This window comes from Sus scrofa, chromosome 2 (genome assembly GCF_000003025.6).
Source record: "Sus scrofa isolate TJ Tabasco breed Duroc chromosome 2, Sscrofa11.1, whole genome shotgun sequence".
Taxonomy (NCBI): domain Eukaryota; kingdom Metazoa; phylum Chordata; class Mammalia; order Artiodactyla; family Suidae; genus Sus; species Sus scrofa.
Window position 1 is genome coordinate 42,232,564 of NC_010444.4, and position 22,746 is coordinate 42,255,309.

The following is a 22,746-nucleotide window of genomic DNA, read 5'->3' on the forward strand; positions in this document are numbered from 1 at the left end:
TAACTTAAACTCTTTTTTCCATACTATGTAAATCAATTTTGTAATCAGTAGAAGTGAAGGCATTTTATAGCATAGCACCTGAATGAATGAATGAATGAATAACTTCCTTTTTGTTAAAAGCTGATTTCTTTGTAATGGGAGAACTGTATTTTTGAATTCATGTCTTCCTATCTGAAAGAAGGATGCTTAAGATTTATTAATCCGTTTCCAGGAAATAAAACTCCCTGGGGATAAACCATCATTGGTTTAAATTAAATTTTAATGTCCTATTCAAAGAATGGCCACACAATAAAAATTCATTAATTTACTGAAAGAAAGAGTGAATATGGGAAAGTCTTGGTTCTAGGATCCAGGTGTACATGACTGGGGAGGGGGACAGCATGCTCAGATATTGCCCTGATTCGTTTCCTTTGCTTTTCAGGACAGTTCTGGGATGAGGCTGTGGAAAAGGAGGTGGTTTGTGCTTGCTGATTATTGCTTGTTTTACTATAAAGGTGAGCTGAGGCTCAGGCTACCAAGGGCTCTGTGTTGGAAGGGGTGCTGAGGTGATGACAGTGGTAGTTGGTCTTCTCAAATGCAGTGAATGGGCCATTGGCCTGAGCTAATTAATACCTTGTTCAACTGCCACCGTGTTCACTTTTACATATGTGGATGGCTGGTGACTTCATTTTTACCACTCCCAGCACTGAAAGTGCCTTTTTTTTTTGGGTTTTTTTTTTTTTTTTGTCTTTTTGCCTTTTCTAGGGCCGCTGTCGCGGCATCTGGAGGTTCCCAGGCTAGGGGTCTAATCGGAGCTGTAGCCGCCTGCCTACGCCACAGCCACAGCAACGCTGGAGCTATAGCCTGCAACCTATACCACAGCTCACGGCAATGCCAGATTGTTAACCCACTGAGCAAGGCCAGGGATCGAACCCGCAACCTCATGGTTCCTAGTCGGATTCGTTAACCACTGCGCCACGACGGGAACTCCCTGAAAGTGCTATTTGTTGAATTAAAATAAGAATCTGGTTTGCTTTCTACTTAGGGTCTCAAGATCTGGAGTTTTTCTAGCTTCTGCCCCATTTGAGGCATAGGCACACCTTTGATGCAATGTGGGGGGATGGAAAGTATGGGTGAATTGTTGTGCTTTGTAACCTGCCATCTCGGTTTATTCCCTGTTAGCGAATGGGCAGCCGGTGAATTAAATTGACTATATGAACATTTGTGGAGGCCCAGCACATAGAGTTAGAGGTGTGCAAATGTCAGAAGGAAGTAAGGCTCAAAATATGGAGGAAAAGATAGCTACTTTTAAGATAAGATTAAGCTGTGACAGGTGCTTTGGAAGACATCCAAACTGCTTAGGCATTTCAGGGGAGCAAAAAGTTAATTCCATATTGGAGAATTTGAGGAGGCTCCTTAGAAGAGATAGGGTTTGAATTGGGCTTTGAGGGGTGGGTAGAGCTTTGCTTATGGGTTGGGGGAAGATGGGCATCCAAGCAGAAGCAACAACTTGATTAAAGTTCTAGAAGCAGAAGAAAGTGGAGTGACAGACCTGTTACGTCAGAGTGAGACTTGCATGAGGATGTGCTGGGTACAAGGCTCAGAAAGTGGTTAAGAGCCAAAATGCAAAAGGGCTGTGATACTAGGCTGAGGAAGTTGGGCTTCATTCTGTGTCCAGTGGAAAGTCAGCAAGTACCTCTAAGTAGGAGAGTAGTGGGACCAACTCTGTCGTTAGGAAGTTATCTCTGGTAACACAGATGGTCTGGGGTAGGAAGAGAATAGATGTAGAAGGTAGGTTATTTCACATCTGTTCTAACTTTGCCTCTGAGGTGTGCACTACCCAGATGCCCTCACCCATCCTTTACAACACTTTACAATATCACCTTCTGAAGCCTTCTCAACTTTCCCGGGCAGTGTGTCATTCCCACCTGTGTATTCTTGCGGCACTTGGTATGCTGCTGTGTTTTAGGAGTTAGCAGGTCAAGCCGAGTGTGTTTCCATGGCTGTCCCTGTCCTCAGGGAGAAGGCCCTGCCTGGTCCCCCTGTGTAGTTCCAGCACTAGCACAAAGGTCCCCAGAGCACCTGACTGCCCACCGTGATTGCAGTCTTCCTGGGAGAGCTAAGGAGCCCTCAACTAGGGCAGGGAGATGGACCAGCCCAAGGAAGGTACTGCAGGAGGTTATTCTGATGTGTTTTTCCGTTCAAAGACAGCCGAGAAGAAGCGGTCCTTGGAAGCATCCCTCTGCCCAGCTACGTGATCTCGCCGGTGGCCCCTGAGGATCGCATAAGTCGCAAATATTCCTTTAAGGTACTGCCCCTCCCCTCTAGTGCAGCAGTTCCATCCTAAGAAAAGTTGCATTCCCAAAGATGGTTTCACAAAAGCAGTTGCTTTTGTGGGGAAGGGGAAGAACTGAGGAAACAGAGCATTTCAGACTCATGCTCACAAAGTTATAAACTCATTAAATAAGAAGAATGTCACTCACAAGTTCTTTGATTTGAGCTTTTGAGTCCCTCAGCCTTGCTTAGGTATTTAGACCTCTCCTTTCCTATCACCACTCATCCTGTGATTGCGTATGGAAAGCGGCCCTTCTCATGCTTTTTTATCACTGTCACTGCCCCCAGTGACTCCAGAGTTGCTCTGGGTTGAAGATTCTGGGTCTTCTTCACTTCATGTTGGATGATATGGTATTTCCTTATGTTTGTAAAGCCGTTTGGAATTAAGAACTGCTTTTATCCTTGTTGCCTCATTTGATGCTTGTGGGAAGCCTACGAGGTCAGTATTATTAGCTTCATTGTATAAACTGGGAGCACAAGGATCAGAAAGCTGAAGAAACTTGCCCATAGTCCCAAAGCTGGAAGATGAGGGCAGTAGAACTCCACCCCGAGCTCCATCTCTTTCAGTTGCATTATAAGGAGAGAAGACAGTTTTTTCTCTTCCTCTCTGCTTATTCTGGTCACCTCCACACACATTACAGGAGGTGGGGACGTGGTTTCAGTTAATGTTTATTATTAACATTTTAGGAGTACTCTTCTATTTAACAGTTCAGGAGCCTCTTCTGCTTGTTGTTGGCTCTGAAAAGATTTTGTTCGATGGGTTTCAGACTGGTCTTTTGTAGCCTGAAAGCCCCCCTCAGAAAACCTTCCTTCCTAGGGTTGAGCGTTGCTACTGGGCAAACAATCCGGGTAATGCTGTCATATGTGATTTGGGGGGGACATCATTTGGAATGTTCTCAAAGTAATTGATTATGATAACTATATATATTTCATCTTAACACTTTTTTAGAAGGTGTGAAATAGGTTCTAGGAAAACATTTTTTATTTGTCTTAGATTCTTTTTTGTTTTTTGTTTTTGTTTTTGTTTTAGGCCAACACCTGTGGCATATGGAGGTTCCCAGGCTAGGGGTTAATCGGAGCTGTAGCCACTGGCCTATGCCAGAGCCACAGCAACGCGGGATCTGAGCCGCGTCTGCAACCTACACCACAGCTCATGGCAACGATGGATCCTTAACCCACTGAGCAAGGGCAGGGACCGAACCCACAACCTCATGGTTCCTAGTCGGGTTCGTTAACCACTGCGCCACGACGGGAACTCCTCTTTTTTTTTTTTTAAAAAAAAAGAAATTAAAAAAAATTTAAATTTAATTTAAATTTAAAATTAAAAAATACCAAACCTCATGGTTCCTAGTCGGGTTCGTTAACCACTGCGCCACGACGGGAACTCCTCTTTTTTTTTTTTTAAAAAAAAGAAATTTAAAAAAATTTAAATTTAATTTAAATTTTAAATTAAAAAATACCAAGTATTCCCTAAATCTTTTGTCTAGGATACAGAAAACATGCACCTTTGGGGGAATCATTGGGATCTTCAGGGTCTGAGAGGAGAGAAAACCTACTGCAGACGGGTCTGGTGATGTTCAGCTGGTTCTCCAGAAAGGGCTGTGGTTTCCTGAGGGTGAAAGAGTTCCCTTTCCCTTTGGGTTTCGGTGTCATTCTTTTAGGGACCTGAGGATGAGCCTCGGGGTGGTTGAGGATCCATGTCTTGGGCACACCCAGGAGTGTGCAGTGTTTTGTGGCCTGGGCCATGTGCTTGTCTTTGAAGTCAGTTCTTCTCAGTTTTCAGAGCTGAAATTCCCTGTTGCTCGGGCACCTTGCCTGAGATTGTTCCACGTGTTGCGGTAGATACACTGCCTCAAGGGTTATATGGTCCTCTCTCATCTTTCTTCTCTAGCTGTGCTCACAGCCTGGTAGTCACTAGGCATTGCCTGAGTCCCAAGGCTCTGCTAGGTGTGCAGGATGAACCAGGCCGTGCTCTCAGTGGTCTTTAGGGGCACCCCCTTGGCCATCGAGCCTTTTGTGCTCTCACCTGGGGCACCTCCCCACAGAGCTCCTCCTGGATGCCCAGCCTCCCTTGGCCTGTTGGTCACCTCTCGGCAAGCATGGCCCCTCTGATCTGAATCTAGGGCAGAAAACATCCCCTGTAGCCAAGGGGAGAAAAAGTTTTTACTGCCTCCCTATGAGCTGTTCTACCTCCATTGAAGTCTAAGACTAAAGGTTCTCGACCTGAGGTCTACAGACCCTCAAGTGTCAGCAGATGAATCACATCTTCCTTTTTTTGACCTCTAAGTGTCAGTGGATAAACTATATATTTCTTTTTTTGGGGGGGCTCTAACATTTCCTTTAAGAAAGCAGGCCCACCCTAGGTATTAGCAACACCTGTTCCTTGGTCACCAGTAGAAACCAGAGATATTTTTATATCATATTACAGTTGTAGCAAGTATCTTGAAATAATATTCTTCTCATCATCACTTTGGAATTACAATAATTATTATATCTGCCACTAGATTTGTTATACAGTGTGGTGATATAGGTGTTTCTTTAGTAATGTATCATAACATTTAAAAAACATTTTGATTACTGTATTTCAGTATGGTGTATTTCCTTTATCTTATTTGTACACTTAAAAACATTCTAAGAAGAGTTCATAGGATTTACCAAACTGTCAAAAAGATGCCGCACACACATACAAAAGTTTAAGACTCTGTAGTTTAGATTCTGGCTGAAGGCCAGCCAAAAGACATGGCTTTTTCTTATGTACATTCAGCAAACTTTTACTGTGCTTTCTTGTTTTACTTGGCAGAATATAGATGCTGGGGATACAACAGTGAAAAGGACAAAGTCCTTGCCTTCCTCTGCCTCAGCACGGGGCTATTAGGGAATAAGAAGAGAGCAAGAAAGATTGTCTGTTCCTCTCCCATTTTGACTTTGTGCTTTGTGTATCTCTCAAATCCATCTATCCACAGCCACTTTCACCATTCTGCTATCCTCCTCCTCGCCCCTCCCCACCAGACAAGAACTTACTGCTGGAACGATGCCTAGGACATAGCACTCGTGAATGTTGGCCATCACTGCTTCAGCCTTTGAACTTCTCTGCAGCCTCCCTTCTACCCTCCACAGTGTTCCTAAATTGCATATCTGTTCAAGGGTACTCCCACCGTATATTCTTCATTGGCTCCCCATTGCCTTCAGGATAAAGCCCAGTCTTGATTCAGGCCCAGCTTTCTCTCTAGGCACATTTCACCCACTTTCGTCTTATACCTTCCCTCTAGCTGTATACAGTTGCCTGAAGGTTCAGGACGTCTCTCGCCCATGGGCCTTTGCTTAAACTTTAGTCGCAGTTTGGAATGCTCTTTCCTCAACTCTTACTTGTCTTTTCGGTGTCTCCTCGGAGACATGTAGTAGGCATTCCTCTCACTGCTTCCAGGAAGTCTTCCCTGAGTCCCCTGAACAGGTTAGGTACCTTTCTTCCAAACATCCATAGCTTTGGTATCACTGCACTATTGATTACCCATCCAGAGCTTTCTCCAGGAAAACTATCCATCAGCTAGTTCTGCCTGGGTAGGTGGGACTAGTCCCATTCTGCAAACAGATCACATGGAGCGGTCATTTGCAGTGGGAGTTGTAGTCGGTGACATCCCTTCTATGTCCCAAGTTAAGGTGGTAGGTTCAAGCTTACATTTCATGTTTAGTCCTTTGTAAGTTAGTGATCTTTCAGTGAATCACCTGAGGCTACTCAAGTAAATGCCTGTCCCACAACCCTCTGTGGCTAGGCAGAAAGTCTGGGAAGGCAGACTTCTGGCAGAAGTCAGAGATCTTATGGGGTCATTGTCCAAGGGAACTTTTCTAGGAATTTCTGCTGATTCACATAAACATGCACAAGTTCCTTCTCATTCTCTTCTTAGTGCCACATCTCCACTTGCTAAAATAGGGATTTCTTCCTGGGACAGTGGACAAGTCCTTATACACACAAAGAAAAAAGTCAGATTTGCTTTGGCCGCTGTACAAACCCTTATCTGAGACTAGGTTTGCCTGGACTCCCTTGGCACCAGGCAGATGGATTCAGATTTGTGAATGTCAGTAGCAGGCCCATTTTTAATATCATTTTTTTGGACCTAGATTTTAGGAGTTTGAGAGAAGTAGATCTGAGAGATTTCATCCATGACCACTGGAGGTTTTAGAAACATGCCATTTTCCAGATAGTACCCATTTTGCTCTCTCTGACTGGTCCTTGCAAGGAGTCTGCCTTTCATTCTGGACCCTGGCTCCAGCTTTTCATTCATTTGGCGGATATTTATTAGGCACCTACTGTGTGCCAGGCACTGTTCCTGGGGGTACAACAGTGAAAAAAATATGTAAAAGCCCTGCTATCGTGGGTTTATACTGTGAGGGAGGAGATAGATGATAAACAAGAGTGTAAAATAAACAATGCCAGGTAATGATAAGTCTGTGAAGAATCTGTAGCCAGGTGAGAAAATATAGGAAAGTTGCCTTTTTTGGGTCTTTTTAGGGCTGCACCCACGGCATATGGAGGTTCCCAGGCCTGGGGTCGAATCAAAGCTATAGCTGCTGGCCTACACAACAGCCACAGCAACGCAGGATCCAAGCCGCATCTGTGACCCTGCACCAAAGCTCACGGCAACGCCGGATCCTTAACCCACTGATCAAGGCCAGGAATCGAATCTGTATCCTCATGGATACTAGTTGGGTTTGTTACTGCTGAGCCACGACAGGAACTCCTAGGAATGCTAACTTCTCAGAGCTTCACTTGCACCATCTGTAAGAGATTTCATTCCTACCTCGAAGGGCTGTTGGAATTAAGATGAGATTAAAGTCATCCAAATACTGGGGAGACATGTAGTAGGCATTCCATAAATCTTCCTCTTTCCACATCATCTTCCTATGAGGATTTTGTGAACTGTTTCCTTGCAAATTTAAAAGACCCTGCTTATCAGAGCACAGGGGGGAAAACTTCATCTCTTATTCGAAGTGCATCCCCAGTTGCTTTTCAGGAGTTGTTTCTAGGACCTCTGGAACATGTGAACTCACCTTGAGGCTTCCTGGTGCATAGTAGGTGTGCTGGGGCTTCTGGGTTGGACTCTGTGGTGCCTCTTTGGAGAGACAGAAGAGCGGCTTCCTCGTTGGGCACACATTATATTTCATGCCCCTGCAGGGAAGCACAGTGACATCTGCACCAAGCCACCTGCTGTTGCAGCTGATTTTTAAATCAATTCCAGTCATTTTGGTGCTTCAGAAGCACCAAAACAGCAATTCCTTAGAACTCCTTAGATGCTTCTTTGGAATAGGGTTTCTTTTTTTAAACAATTTCTTCCTCATTGAAGCCTTGAATCGACTGTGTGCCCCTCCCTAGGTGGGAGCGAGGTAAGTAGCAAACAGGTTCCCAGGCCTGGCTGCACTGAGAAAGGGGAATCCAGCCCATGACAGTTGGTTTCCAGGTGTGGAGACGAGCTGGGCAGTGCATGGGCTTTTCATCTAGAAGAGGGAGAACCTGGCTGGGCTGGTTTTTGCTCCTGGAAGTGAGACTTGAGCTAATCTCTCTGACCTGGGTCTCCTGCTTACAGGCCGTGCACACGGGGATGCGAGCGCTCATCTATAATAGCTCCGCCGGGGGCTCTCAGGCCGAGCAGTCGGGTATGAGGACCTACTACTTCAGTGCCGACACCCAGGAGGACATGAACGCTTGGGTCAGGGCCATGAACCAGGCTGCACAGGTGCTGTCTCGATCGTCACTGAAGAGGTCAGTCCCATGCATAGGAAGGGTCCCCAAATAAGAACTCTTGGGTGCTCAGACTTCCACCATTCACCCACTCACATTAAGCATTGCTCTTTCTTTGAAATCCTTTTCTTTTCTTTTTTTTTAAGGGCCACACCCACAGCATTTGGAGGTTCCCAGGCTAGGGGTTGAATCGGAGCTGCAGCCTCCAACCTACATCACAGCCACAGCACCGCCAGATTAGAGCTGCATCTGTGACCTACACCACAGCTCTCAGCAATGCCACATCCTTAACCCACTGAGCGGGACCAGGGATCGAACCACATCCTCACGGATACTAGTCAGGTTCATTATTGCTGAGCTACAACAGGAACTCTCGAAGTCCTTTTTAATGGTAAATTCTTCCCTGATGAGAATGCTTACACAGCCAACACATGCTTCAGGCAGAGCCAAGAGGAACAGGAAGGGCTGGGAGGGTGAAATGACTGCCTGGGGCACACAGCCTTGGAACCTGGTTGTATGTTTCTCAGTTTTTATCTCTTGTGTGTGGTAGAAGGGACAGCCTTGGGATGAAGGTTGGGGAGGAGGGGAGCAGACAGGCAAGAAAGATCTTGCAAACTGGAAACCTGCCACCAATGACCCACCTTGTTATTAGGAGCTAACCTGGGAGCTTCCTCCAGCTGCCCCCTCCCTCCAGCGGGCCAACCAAGGGTGCCACCAGGGATCTTGAAGTTCCGTTGAGTCTGCTCACTGTGGGTGATTCCTTGAGAGAAAGCAGAGGGAAAACATGAGTGGGATCAGGATCATAGAGAAGTTAGGGCAACCCTGGAAAAGTCAGGGTGCCTTTAGTCTAGTCCTCATCTGACATGAGCCCCGTTCTTCACTATCTGAACACCTCGCTCTGCTTAGAGGCCTCTTTGACACAAGGAGGCTCAAAACAAGAGAGTAGTATTCTCCAGCAACTAAAGGCAAGGTTTGTTAGTAACTGCAAATGGATTTTACGTGGTGTTTTAGCTTGCCTTGTCTACCTTTTCCAGCTCATGTGTGTGATGTTTGGTATTAGTGGTATTTGCCAGCTTCATTTTTCTTTCCTGAGGTAAGTAGACCTTAGATACAGATAGTGGCCTCCTTCAGGAGACCGGGTGGTGGTAAGGCTCTACCCTCGGAGCTTCCATAGCACCTCAGTGGAACATGTGTCATGCTGAGTTTTTCTCCCCCTTCTGTCTACTTTTCAGTATCCTAAATTTCAGGCAGGGATTGTGCCTATCTTCTGCATGCCTGACACATTGTAAGTGCTCAAGTGTCTGTTGCGTGAATAAGTGAGATGTTGAACGAATGAATGAGTATGTTGGACCGGTCGGGACAGGACCAAAGACTGTTCTAGAAGTTTCCACCTGGGCCCTGAACTCAGTCAGGTTTGCCTCAGCCTCCTAGCATTGTCATCCAGCCTGATCTTTCTGTTGTGTCCATAATGACGCTAAGAAAGGCCCTTAGTCTGCAGGTGCTCTGTCCAGAGTGACATTGACATTAACTTCTTCATCCCAGAAAGAGGAAATGGGGTGGTTTTGAGACATCTTACTCCCAGTGCACATGTTGGTCTCTGAAGTACACTGTTTTCCAGTCTTTGGTTTTCATTTCTGTATAAAAAGTGCAAAAAGTAAAACAGAGATATCCTTAATCACCTTATTAGGGTTACCTCTGTTACCAGATTAATAGGCATCCTTTTAAACTTTCTCATTTATGTGCATTTATGCATTTATAGAAATATGGAGGGGTTTTATGCTTTTTTAATAGCATAAATCATATTGATCTTGAAAATTGTTCTGTATCAGTATATAAGGATTGACTTTATTTTTGAATGTTGTATGGTGTTTCCTAGGGTAGATGTATCATAGTGTATTTAAGCATGAGCCACACCTCAAATAGTTTATTTTTTGTCCTCTTTTACTGTTACAGTCAGTCATATAATGAAAAATTTTCTACAAGCCTCTGTACAGGTGAGGCTTTCAGATTGCTGAGTCAATATATAATGCATTTTTAATTTTAATCATTACCACCAAACCTCCCCTTAAAGAAAACTGGAAGTTCCACAGTGAGAGTGCTCATTTCCCCACATCTTTGCCAACAGTTGATATTATCAGTCTTTTTCATTTTTGCTGAACTGCTGTGTGTAGGTGAATGGTATCTGGTTATTTTAATGTGTATTTTCCTGATGGTGAAGGTCCTTTATATTTGTCCACTTATATTTCCTCTGCAGTGAATTGCTGGTCCTACTCTCTGCCCCTTTTTCCACGGGTTGCTTGCTTTTCCTTGGTGCTTCCTTTACTACATGTGCTGAAACCTGCCCGGTTAGGAATGCAGCTTAGCCTGCATTGGTAGTAGGCTCTCTGGTCTTGTGATTTAATAGGATCTGTTTTTCCCCCTCTTGAAAATCAGAGTGCTGTGTGCCAGTCTGTAGTCTCCGGCATTTTCCCTGTTCTCTTGGATTCCTCAGAGATCACCTGAAAGCTTTCTTGAGGCCATCCCTGAGTTCCCTTAAGGCTCTGGGATGCTGACAGCTGGGCCTTTCCCATCGTGGACTTTCAGTCTCTCTTAACTGAGGTTGTTTTTTGTTGTTGTTGTCGTTTTTCGTCTTTTGTCTTTTTAGGGCTGCACCCATGGCACATGGATGTTCCCAGGCTAGGAATCGCATCAGAGCTACAGCTGCCGGCCACAGCCACAGCCACAGCAACACGGGATCCGAGCTGCATCTGCGACCTTTACCACAGCTCATGGCAATGCCAGATCCTTAACCCACTGAGCAAGGGCAGGGATCAGACCCCAGTCCTCATGGATACTAGTTGAGTTCATTAACCACTGAGCCACGATGGGAACTTTGTGAGGTTGTTCTCCTATTACATCTTGATGAAGATAAGGAGCTCAATCCAGAAGTTAAAGAATTCAACTTTGTGCTGTGTCATTTTCCCAAGCACAGATACCTATGATTTGTATTTTTTTAAAAAAATCTTCCCTTCTTTATTTTTATTTTTTCATTTTTTGGCCACCCCATGGCACATGGAGTTCCAGGGCCAGGGATCAGATCCAAGCCATAGCTGTAACCTACACTGTGACCTATACCACAGCTATGGCAACACCAGATCCTCCAACCCACTGCACCCGGCTGGGAATGGAACGGTGCCACAGACACACTGCTGAGCCTATTGGGCCACACCAGAAACTCCACCTCTCCTTTATTTTAATTCTTAGAAAATAGAAAATGATTGATGAGTGATATTTGCCTTGAACTTAGATGATAGAAAGTTTTGTTTTGCTTTAAATAAATAAACCTCAGTTCCTTTTAGAAGTCACCTTTTTTGTCATTGTTCCTGTGGGCCATTCCACTGCACTGATGCTTGATCTTGTGCTGCAGATGCATTTCTTGTGTCCTTTTATAGAGTGAGCTCTGAGAGCTCCCTCTGCTGTTCTACTGATTTCTTTCGACCAGCACTGGTGAAGAGTTCATTCTTGTGTCCCAGCTTTGCTCAGTTCATCATGCCTTACTAGGGCACTGGGTCAAAGAAAATGTGAGAATGAGATCAGGCCTAACAAGAAAAAGTGCTGTGATTGATAAGTGATGTCTGCCTTGAACTGTTCATTGTGAATTTGCCAGCTGAGGCTAGGAATTTTTTTTTTTTTTCCCCTTTTTCTTACCTGAAGATTTTGTAATCAACTCTTAGATTTTAGTTTTAGGGGGCTCCTCCCCTCCTCCACTGGGCTGTCTGTCGTCCCTTTTAAGATCTCAAGGACATTACATTGCCCCTAGCTTTTTTCCTGAACTTTTAAAATGTGTTCTGGGAGTTCCCATCGTGGTGCAGGGGAAATGAATCTGACTAATATCCATGAGGTTGTGAGTTCAATCCCTGGCCTTGCTCAACGGGTTGGGGATCTGGCATTGCTGTGAGCTGTGGTGTGGGTCACTGACAAGGCTTGACACTGACATTGCTGTGGCTGTGATGTAGGCTTGACCCCTAGCCTGGGTACTTTCATATGCAGCAGGTACCCCCCTAAAAAGCAAAAAAAAAAAAAAAAAAAGTGTTCTTATGATGCTTTTAATAAACCCCTAAAATCCCATAATCATCTTTCCCCAAGATGTCTGCCTTTTTTTTTTTAATTTTTCTATCTTCTGACTCAAACTAAAAGTAGAATAGCATTTCCTCTTAACTTTCTGAGAGATAAAATTGTCAGCCAAGAAAATCCAGACTTACTAAATGTTCCGTTTTTCCAGAATAAGATGTTCAGACATTTGGTTAGTTAAAAGTATTTATCCTGCAGGACTGGATCTTGCTTCTCCTCCACATTGGTGATCTGTGCTGGAAAACCTCCATCTCTGTTAGGTGGGCGGCCCCAACCCCAACCATAGCTTTTCATTTTCTCCCTCCTTGATTCTCACCCAGCTGCTTCTATTCTTACTCATACCAATGCTTTCTTTATGAATGTAGGACATTAGGGCTTCTGATTGCAGGTAATAGAAGATGCAGACAAATTTACCTTAAAAGGGGAGGAATTTATTGGTTCATGTCACTGAAAAGTTCAAGATAGAAACAGCTAGGTTCAAGGCGCTGACAGTATCATCATAAGTCATTCGCTCAGCCTCTTTCCAGAGTCTGCATTCATTCTTGAACTCCATGTGGAGGTCCCTGGAAGATCTAGAATCTGTTGGCTAGATAATTGTCATAGCCCAGACTTATGTCGTCCGAGTTAAGTCCAGCAGGAAAGAGTCAGTCTTGTCCAGAAGCTCTGAAATTTATTCTAAGTAAACAGGCTTAGGTCACCTTGATACCAAAATCACATTCTGTAGCCAGGGAATGGACAAGCTGACTGGCACAGGCCTGGAACACAAGCAGACCTTGGGGACCGAGATGAGGAAGGGGTGGATTCCCAAGTATGTTAGGGCTCTGGGCAGAGGAAAGCAAATGACTGCGTGGGCTGTGATGAAGGAGGTGCAAACAAGCAACACCCAGGCCATTGCCTACTGTATCAACTTCTTTCTTCTTTCCTTTCCTGTCCTGTCCTGTCCTTTCTTCCTTTTTCTCCTTTCTTTCTCTCTCTCTCTCTCTTTCTTTCTTTGGCCACACCCACAGCATATGGAGATTCCCAGGCTGGAGTCGAATCAGAGCTGTAGCTGCCGACCTACACCACAGCTCACGGCAACGCTGGATCCCCAACCCACTGAGCAAGGCCAGGGATCAACCCACATCCTCATGGATTCTAGTCAGATTCATTTCTGCTGCACCATGAAGGGAACTCCCTGTATCAATTTCTTTTGCCTTAATTATCTCCTCCTCCAGTTTAGTCTCTGAAGTCAGACAGACCAGGGTTCCAATCTCAGCTCTGCTACTTTCTAGCTGTGTCACTTGTGCAATTTAGGTATGATTTTTAAACCGTTTCCTTAGTTCATAGGGTTGTTACAAAGATTAAACAAAGGTATAAAGTGTTTCCTTAGCGTGATGCCTAAGAAAGAGTAGATACTCCATATCACACATTCTGCCTTCCAGAGGGTTTGGTTTTTGGTTTTAATGTTGGCTTTTTTTTCCTTCTTTTTGTTTTTTTGGCCATGCCTGTGGCATGTGGAAGTTCCCAGGCCAGGGATTGCTGCAGTGACAATGCCAGATCCTTAACCGCTGCACCACGAGAGAGCTCCTGTCTCTTTTTTCTTTACACCCTTGCAGTTTCATCGTTAATCCTCTGGAGTACATTAACAATGACTCTCCTGTGACAAATCATACTCTCTCCCTTGCCAGGATGTGCCTATCCCCTAACTGTGAGTTGCAGCTCAATGGGCCAGGCTCCCTGCAGCATCATCCCTCCACCTGCCCTGCCCTGCACCCCTTTCCTCTTCTAGCCTCTTCCTCCATCATGCGTCTAATCCCATAAGGAGCTGAGCGCTTTTGCTGCACCTCCTCCCTTTGTCCTCTTGTTTCCTACACAGACTCTTGATAGACAAGTATTCTTGAGACCCCCACCCCCAGGCTGTAAGGGCTCCAAGCACTGCTGCCAGACACTGCTCTCTACCTCATTCTGTCCATAATTTCTCCTCCCCCATTTCCATATTCCTCCACTTGGCAGATTTTGGATTCTGGTTTTCAGTTCTCTTCACCTCCTTGAAATCTGTCTTCCAAGATCCTCCTGTTGGCAACTGCCTTTTCTCCCCCCTCTTGTCTACGAATATCTTGTTCTCGCCTGCAAGCTAGAGCACTACACAAGGAGGTCAGCTTGTCATGGAATGCACAAAACTGTCAAGCAGTTCAGATAGAAGGGCCTGTCAGAAGACAGCTTATCTCTTTTTTTTTAGTTTCCAAACTCTCTGGTCTCTGGTGTCACTGTAGTCCCACCATGGGCCTGAAGGAACTAAGAGTCTAATCGTCTTTGGAGTAAAAGCTAGTCTCCTTCATAGGGCTTTTGATCCCTGCCTGGGTCTGGTCCCTGCAGGTGCCTTTGGCTCACATCTTGTTGTTCCCCATCCTCTCTGCCCAAACCATCCTCAGATTATTGAATTGAGGGCATTTTTGCATGCATTCATCCACTTAGTCTTTTATTCTATAGGTATTTATTGAGGGCATGTTTCGTGTCAGACACTGTTAAAGATACTGAGGAATACAGCAGTTCTTCAAGAGAGAGGCAAAGAGAAATTGTAAACAGGCAAACAGAGATTGTAAACAAATCGACAAGATAATGTTGTATCATGATCTGTGCATGAAGGCAGTAAAATAGAGTGATGTTATAGGGAGGGGCTAGGAGGGAGGGAGTAGCCACTTTTATTTGGTTGGTCAGGGGAGGCCTCTGTGTGGGGAAGATGTGAAGGGAAGCCTGATTGATAACAAGAAAGTCGCATATGTAAAACTTCAAAGAAGAGTGTTCTGAGCAGAAGGAAAGGCACTTACGAATGCTCAGAGGCAGGAATGGGCTTGGTTTGTTCAAGAAACAAGAAAGCTTAGGGAATTGTGGCAAGTCAAGATAAGCAAGGGAGGGAGAAACTGCGATGAGCTCTAGGAGGTAGTGGAGGTCCATCTCAGGAGGCCTAGGATCCCTCTGGGTCTTGCTTATCTGCTCCCTGGCCGTCACCCTTATTAGGACAGTTTAACACATCCTCAAGGTCTTCACCTACATGTGTTTCTTCCTTCTTTGACCCTCAGTGTGTTAGATGCCCCTGCTTATAGCACTGTGTCATTCCTTGTGCATAGAACTTTGATGCTAAAGTTGTGTTGGTCTGCTTTCTCATTGTCACCCCTGCTATATTGTAGGCTCCTTGAAAATGAGAAGAGTGCCTGGCGCATAGTAAATATTTGCTTAATGGACAGGAGCATGGATGTTTAGCTCTCTGGGCTGGTGTGTGGTTGGACAGAGGAATAAAACTTTGCCTGTAGGGAGTTCTGTGGCTCAGTAGAAGCGAATCTAACAGCATCCATGAGGATGCAGATTCAATCCCTGGCCTCGCTCAGTGGATTAAGGATCTGGTGTTGCCGTGGGCTGTGGTATTGGTCGAAGACGAGGTCAGATTTTGCGTTGCTATGGTTGTGGTATAGGCTGGTGGCTACAGCTCCAATTCGACCCCTAGCCTGGGAACCTCCATATGCCACAGGTATGGCCCTAAAAGGACAGAAACAAAAACAAAAAACCACCAACCAAACAACAACAACAAAAAATTTCTGCCTGTAAAATGTTCAGATAAGGACTTGAGGTGTTTGAGAGCAGTCTTAGCACTGTTGTGGATTGACATGGGGGAATCTGCCTGCTCAGAAGCGGCCTGAACGTTCCTGGCTATCTGCACTCTCTTCAGGGAACAGACTCTTTGACCTTTCCAACCCTGATCATTTGGGTAAAGCATGGCAGGACAACACCTGAGGTTGGACAGGCCCCTTGGACCTTTGATAGCAGTAATCTATAGATGTGTTTTCTGCCCAGGTGCAGGGTTTTGGATTTGGATGAGATGGAATTTGAGTCCTGCTTTATGTTGCTGGTTGCATGATCCTAGGCAAGTTGGTTAACCTCTCTGAACTTCACTTTCATTACCTATAATAAAAGAATAATATTTCTAGTTTTGTGGGATGGTAAGAGAGGTAATCTATTTAAAGTGCTTAGTTTAGGGTTTTATAGCTAGTAAGTGCTCAGTGATGGCTGTTGCTGCCATAATCCCTATCCTTCAGTAAAGACAGATTATTGTAAGTAATCCAGTACTCATGTGAGTGCCCTCAGCCTCTCTGGTCTTGACAGTACTGACCTTGCCAGATTCCTGAAGGGAATAAAGATGGTCTGTGTCAAGTTCATGGCTCCCAGTAGGACCCAGCATTCAATAACCAAGCATTGGCTGCAGATGAATGACCCAGACTGTAGCTGCCATAGAGAGATGGAAGTGGTGAATTTGGTGTGTGCCAGGACTCCAGACTGGCTCAGGTTAGGCTGTGACAGTTGAGTGTGACTTACCCAGGTAGGAGGAAGATGGGTGGATCTCCAGGCAGGCATGAACAAAGTGAGGAGACCTGGCAGCCATTGTACATCTTTTCTTTCTGCTTTGGCTGGTTTGTCAGGTTCTTAAAACTTCACAAGGGACTTTGCCAATAGTCATCTGCTGAGGCAAGAGACAGCCTCAGCTTGGCAGTCTGGTGTTTCATTTATCCTTTAGCTTCACTCTTCTCTGGGAGAGGACAGCCTGGAGAATTAGGGAGTGTGTTGTCAGAGCCCTCAGGCCCTCTATTGTTCATTTCGAACAGCCAGCGGAACAGCGCATGAAAGTTTCTTTCCCCATCCCAAGAGAGCTGTCCTATTTAACTGGGGAAAAGAAGAAACCAACTTCTGTCTCCATTTCTCTCCAGCCCGTTTCCTTCCTCAAACCTAGGAACTAATTCAAGTGAGCAAGCCTGCCTTCAGGCTCCCTAGAGACTTGGACCCATTCCCTTTTGCCTTTTGTACAAGTCTGTGGACTCTGCTGGGTTGAGTTGGGGCTTCCTGAGCCTGGGAATCAGTGCTCAGGACTTGGATCTGTCAACACAGGCTGAGCTGGTTTTCTAGGACAGGAACTTCCACCACCTGACCTGGCTCAGACCAGACTCTCCAAGGATATCAGTGGCCTGACCTTTGTTCCTGGGCTATTAGTTTGGCCATCTAAGTATGGGGAGTAGAAAAGGATTATTCAGTGGGATTGTGAGGGCTATGTTGCCAGTAGAACCAAGGTCCAGCCAAGTCCCCACAAGCTGTCACTCCTTTTCTCACCCAAGCCTTTTTTTTTTTTTTTTTTTTTTTGGTCTTTTGTCTTTTTAGGGACATACCTGCAGCATATGGAGGTTCCCACGATCGGGGTTAATCGAAGCTGTAGCTGCTAGCCTATACCTCAGCCATAGCAATGCAGGATCCGAGCCATGTCTGCAACCTACACCACAACTCATGGCAATGCCAGATCCTTAACCCACTGAGCAAGGCCAGAGATAGAACCTCTGTCCTCATGGATGCTAGTCAGATTTGTTTCCACTGAGCCATAATGGGAACTCCTCACCCAAGCCTTTGAATGAGGTTTTAGATATGTGTTTGGGGTGGGTGGGGTTTTTTGGGTTTTTTGTTTGTTTGTTTTTGTATGTATGTTTGTTTGCTTTCTAGGGCTGTATCCACTGCCTATGGAAGTTCCCAGCCTAGGGGTCAAATCAGAGCTATAGCCACTGGCCACAGCCACAGCCACAGCAATGCAGGATCTGAGCTACGTCTGTGACCTACACCACAGCTCATGTCAACACCAGATCCTTAACCTGCTGAATGAGACTAGGGATCGAACCACATCCTCATGGATCCTAGTCGGTTTCGTTAATGGCTGAGCCACGAAGGGAACTCCTGTGTGTGTTTTTAACATCAAGATGGAAGTAAATGTTATTTGTTATTTCCTGGTGAGATAAAGGGTTTGGAGGCAGAATAAAATCATTATCTGTGTACAGTTGCTTGGTATGATCTGTTAACTTCCAAGTTCTTGTGAAGAACAGGAATAAAACAGAAATATCCTCAATCTGAGGTATGTGCTCTTCCCACTTGCAAGTGAAAACAAGGATTTGCTCTAAGCTGACATGACAGCATTGCTGTGATGTGCTAAAAATGGAGAGACCCAGTACCTGCTGATGATAAACTGAACCCCTTGTATCAAGGATTGTGTTTAGTTGTCAGTAATAGAACAACCCAACTTAGGATGGCATAATCAAATGAGGTTTTAGTTTTCTCACTAACAGAAATCCAGAGTGAGTGAGTGAGTTCAGGCTGGTATAGTAGCTCCATGATGTTATCAAGGACCCGGGCTCTTTCTCACTTTCTACCCAGGTTTTGGCAGGTAGCTTTCATCCCTATTGCTGTCATCTCGCAGCCCAGCATAGAGTCTAGATTCCAAGCAGGAAGAAGAAAAGGGTTACCTAAGCCAGCTAAGAGAGCCCCTTCTTACTTTGCTGGGAGACAAACTGCCATCCACCAATTTCTGCGTACATCTTCCTGGGCAGATTTGTTATGTGATCACTCTCAGCTCCAAGGGAGGTTAGGAAATATAAGGTTTTTGTTGGATACATTGCCACTTTGAAAAAACTGGGGCAAGGAAGGAGGAGAGAATAGAGAATGGAAGCCAATACACTTGCATTTGAGGGCATGCTATGTTCCAGACATGGTGCTGTGCTCTTTCTGTGCATTGTCTCTTTTAATCCTCATAACAGCCCAAGCAGGTGGAGGTTGTTGTCTCCATTTTGCAGAGGAACCAGAGACCAGAGAGGTCAGGGACTTGCCCAAGGTTACTCAGCGTCTGTGCTCTGGAGCCAGCTCTTGAATCCAGGTCCTCTGATCCTGTGCCCTCTGGGTTTGTCATGCTTGAGAAGGACAAATGTGGCCAAGCTGGTCACCAAATGTCAGGAATTCCTTGTTTTTTGAGCAGTCCCTGATGCCAGGTGCTCACAATGATAGTAATGACCTGCACAAGAAAGGGTTGTATTGTCTTAGCTGAACATCTGTGCCCTGCACGACCAACTTCTTGAATGACACTGTCGTTGACAGCCAGGTGTAATTCCTTCTTTCCTACCATTGTGCTAAATCGAGCACTGTGAGTTTACTATGTGACAGGTCTCCTGATTTGAGAAGTCCTGGGTTACGTTGGTGGGAATGCAAGGAGACAGGGAGAAGATAAAAAACACTTTTGCCTTAAATCCTGTAACTTAGTACTAACTTACTATGTGGCAATGTATCCAACAAAAACAACTTATCTGTTTTAAGTCAGATAGGGTGGAGGAGTGGAAATATTCCCTTCACCTTTCTTATCTCAGCCATAGTGTGAACATTTTGGGACATCTTACCTTATGTAAGGCACAGCAGCTGTGGAAGTAGAAGTTATTGATAATCCCAAGTCTCAGGGCCTGGAAAGCTGCCAGGTGGTGAGCAGACTACCATGCTTTTAGCCACTTTCTAAAGATTTGTTTTGCAGTAAATACTGGTGTTAATCTGAGAAAAGAATTTCTCTTTCTCAGTCAACTTTATTTTTAGGACATATTGGCATATATAGGGTTTGTACACTCACGTACAACACCGAAAGGACTAAGATTTATAGTTGTAAGTTAGCTCCAAGGTTAGAAAAGATTGGCAAACTCCATGAATGGGGTCAGCTTATGAGAAGAGTATTAAATGTGGTTAGCATGATTAAATCCAGCTTGAGGGTTGTCTTGCTTTGGCAGCAGAGACTGTTTTCTTCTTATACCTCCAGGTTCCCATCCCAGTGGGGATATATTGATTTTTCAGCAAACACATGGCGGCTGATTGGTAAAGAAAGAAAAATTCTCATTACATTTGATTGCGCTGAGACATTGTACCCATGACCCTTGGGTTCTGAAGTTGAAGAAACCCTCTTCTTTTATTTTTAATTTATTTTTTTGAAGTAGAATTGATTTACAGTGTTGTGTTAATTCTCTGTATAGCAAAGTGATTCAGTTTTACATGTATAGTATATATATATGTGTGTGTGTGTGTGTGTGTATGCATACACATATATATTATTTTTAAGCATTCTTTTCTATTATGGTTTATCACAGGATATTGAATATAGTTCCCTGTGCTATACAGTAGGACTTTGTTGTTTATGCATTCAGTATATAATAGTTTGCTCTGCTAGTTCCAAACACCTAATCCATCCCTCTCCTGTCCGCCTCCACCCCCACCCCTCGCCCCAGCCTGGCAACCACCAGTCTGTTCTCTGTGTCTATAAGTCCTTCTATGTTTCATAGACAAGTTCATTTGCACCATATTTTATTTTTAAAATGTTTTTTATTTTTTAGCTGCTCCCTTGGCATGTGGAAGTTCCGGGGTCAGGGATCAAACCTGCACCACAGCAGTGACAATGCTAGATCCTTAACCCAGTGAGCCACCAGGGAACTCTCATTTGTGTCGTATTTTAGGTTCCACATATAAGTGATATCATATAGTATTTGTCTTCTCTTTCTGACTTACTTCCCTTAGTATGATAAATCTCTCGGTCCATCCATGTTGCTGCAAATGGCATTCTTCCATTCTTTTTTTTTATTGTTGAGTAGTATTCCATTGTGTATATGTACCACATCTTCTTTATCCCTTTATCTGTCAATTGAAGAAACCCTCTTTTCTCTTCAGTTCTAATGTGGTCCATTTAGGTACATATTTGTTTGGCTTTTATGATAAGGTGCTATTTATCTTTGGGGTGAGAATGATGAGATATGATTACTTCTGTCTCACAATTAGAGTAACCAGCTTCTACAACTACAGTGATTTGACCTGAGCGTGACCTAGAGTGTAGCTAGAGCTTCAGTCTTTCAGACAGCAGCCTTAGCACCCATCCCCTACGCCCCTGCCCTGCCCTGCCCTAATTTGAGAAACAGTAGAGAAGATAAAGGCCAATTTAGGCAATTTGAAGGCTACCAGTGAGGTTATACTGATGTGGTAATGGAAGGATTAAAGGAAGAAAGGAAAGCCCAAACTAAAACCTATAATGTGTATGTTGTAGAACAGAGTTGTCCCTTTATAAACTTACCATAAGAATTGCCTTTTTGCCTTCCTTTTCTTCTTTCTTTTTTTCTTTTTTTTTCTTTTTAGGGCTGTACCCACAGCATATGGAAGTTCCCAGGCTAGGGGTCAAATCAGAGCTGCAGCTGCTGGCCTGTGTCACAGCCACAGTGACATGGGATCTGAACCAAGTCTGTGACTTACGCCGCAGCTCACAACAACCCTGGATCCTTAATTCACTGAGCAAGGCCAGGGATCGAACCTGCATCCTCATGGATCCTAGTTGGGTTCCTTTCTGCTGAGCCACAACGGAAAGTGCAAGAATTGCTTTTTCTTAAAGTGTAGACCTCTGAATATTTCCCAAATGTTTTTACTCCTTGAGCTTATGGACCCAGTGGACATTAGGAATGGAAGGGCCCTCAGAGATCATCTAAATATGTCATTATAAAAAGATGTAATAGGACTCCTTCCACTGTAAGTGACAGAGACCAAACTCAGGCTGTCTTAAGTGAGAAAAATAATTTTTTTTTTTCCACTTCTGTGGTATGCAAAAGTTCCCAGGCCAAGAATCAAACCCACGCCACAGCAGCAGCCTGAATCACAGCAGTTACAACACCAGATTTTTAACCTGCTGAGCCACACAGGAACTCCTGAGAACAAGAATTTACCGATGCAGATCTAAAAAGTCTAAGGATATATCTGGCTTAGATATGGCTAAACCTTAGAGTTCAAACCAAGTCTATAGAATTGTTTTTTCCATCTGCTTTCCTTGGCATTGGTTTTATTCTCAAATAGCTACTCCTCATGTAGTTGTAGTAGCTCAAGACCAGCTTCAACCAAAGTCCCAGAGCTAACTCTGATGGGCCTCTATTAGGTGATGGGTCAGCCTCTGAGCCAATCACTGAGACTCTGGAGCCTCAGCTAGATAGGGATTTGTAGTCAGCAGCACTTAAACCACATGAACTGGGAGTGGGGGAGGGTGACCCCCAAAGGAAAATTGAAACACTGTTAGCAAAAGAAGGGGTGGGAGAGGAGGGGAAGGAGATCCAAAGACCATTCCACCTCACCCCACCCCATTTGGGTTTTCATAGAAGAGCATAGACAGTGAAATGTGCGATTGCTTTTCTCAGTTCTCTAGCCTAAGTTAAGATTGACAGACCTGCACACACTAAGAAGCTGACCTATGTTAGGGGTTTTGTTTTCACTTTATTGTTTATTATTATTATTACTGTCTTTTTAGGGCTGCACCTGCAGCATGTGGAGGTTCCCAGGCTAGGGGTCGAATCGGAGCTGTTGCTGCCAGCCTCTGCCACAGCCACAGCAACCCCAGATTCGAGCCACGTCTGCAAACTATACCACAGCTTAGGGCAATGCCGGAGTCTCAACCCACTGAGCGAGACCAGGGATTGAACCCACAACCTCATGGTTCCTAGTCAGGTTCGTTTCCACTACGCCATGAAGGGAACTCGTGTTTTCACTTTGTATTGACATTTTTTAAGGCTCCTAGACTGGATTGATTCTGCCCTGAATCTCTGTTGATTATTGGTAGCTGAGGTTCTGAGGTTGTTGCAAGGACATTTGGGGTCTGGCCATCATCATGTAAATGCAGCAACGTTTCCACTGTTTGTTCTCCATTTAAAATGGAGAACCCTGAGGCTTGGCCATTTCAAGGAGTGAAAGATGTTGAGGCC

At 44.7% G+C, this 22,746-nt stretch overlaps 1 protein-coding gene across 25 annotated transcripts in view; it reads left to right on the forward strand.

Moving 5' to 3' along the window:
- Positions 1 to 22,746, forward strand: part of PLEKHA7 (pleckstrin homology domain containing A7) — a 229,981-nt gene that overhangs the window by 151,018 nt on the left and 56,217 nt on the right. For all 25 annotated transcript variants that reach the window (XR_002341555.1, XR_002341557.1, XR_002341556.1 and 22 more), the window contains 3 exons: positions 422 to 494; positions 2,187 to 2,287; positions 7,893 to 8,068. Coding sequence is in view for 15 of the 25 variants with exons in the window: in XM_021083278.1 (XP_020938937.1) it covers positions 422 to 494; positions 2,187 to 2,287; positions 7,893 to 8,068 (350 nt within the window). In the remaining 10 variants the exon portion in view is untranslated. The remainder of the gene's footprint in view (positions 1 to 421; positions 495 to 2,186; positions 2,288 to 7,892; positions 8,069 to 22,746) is intronic.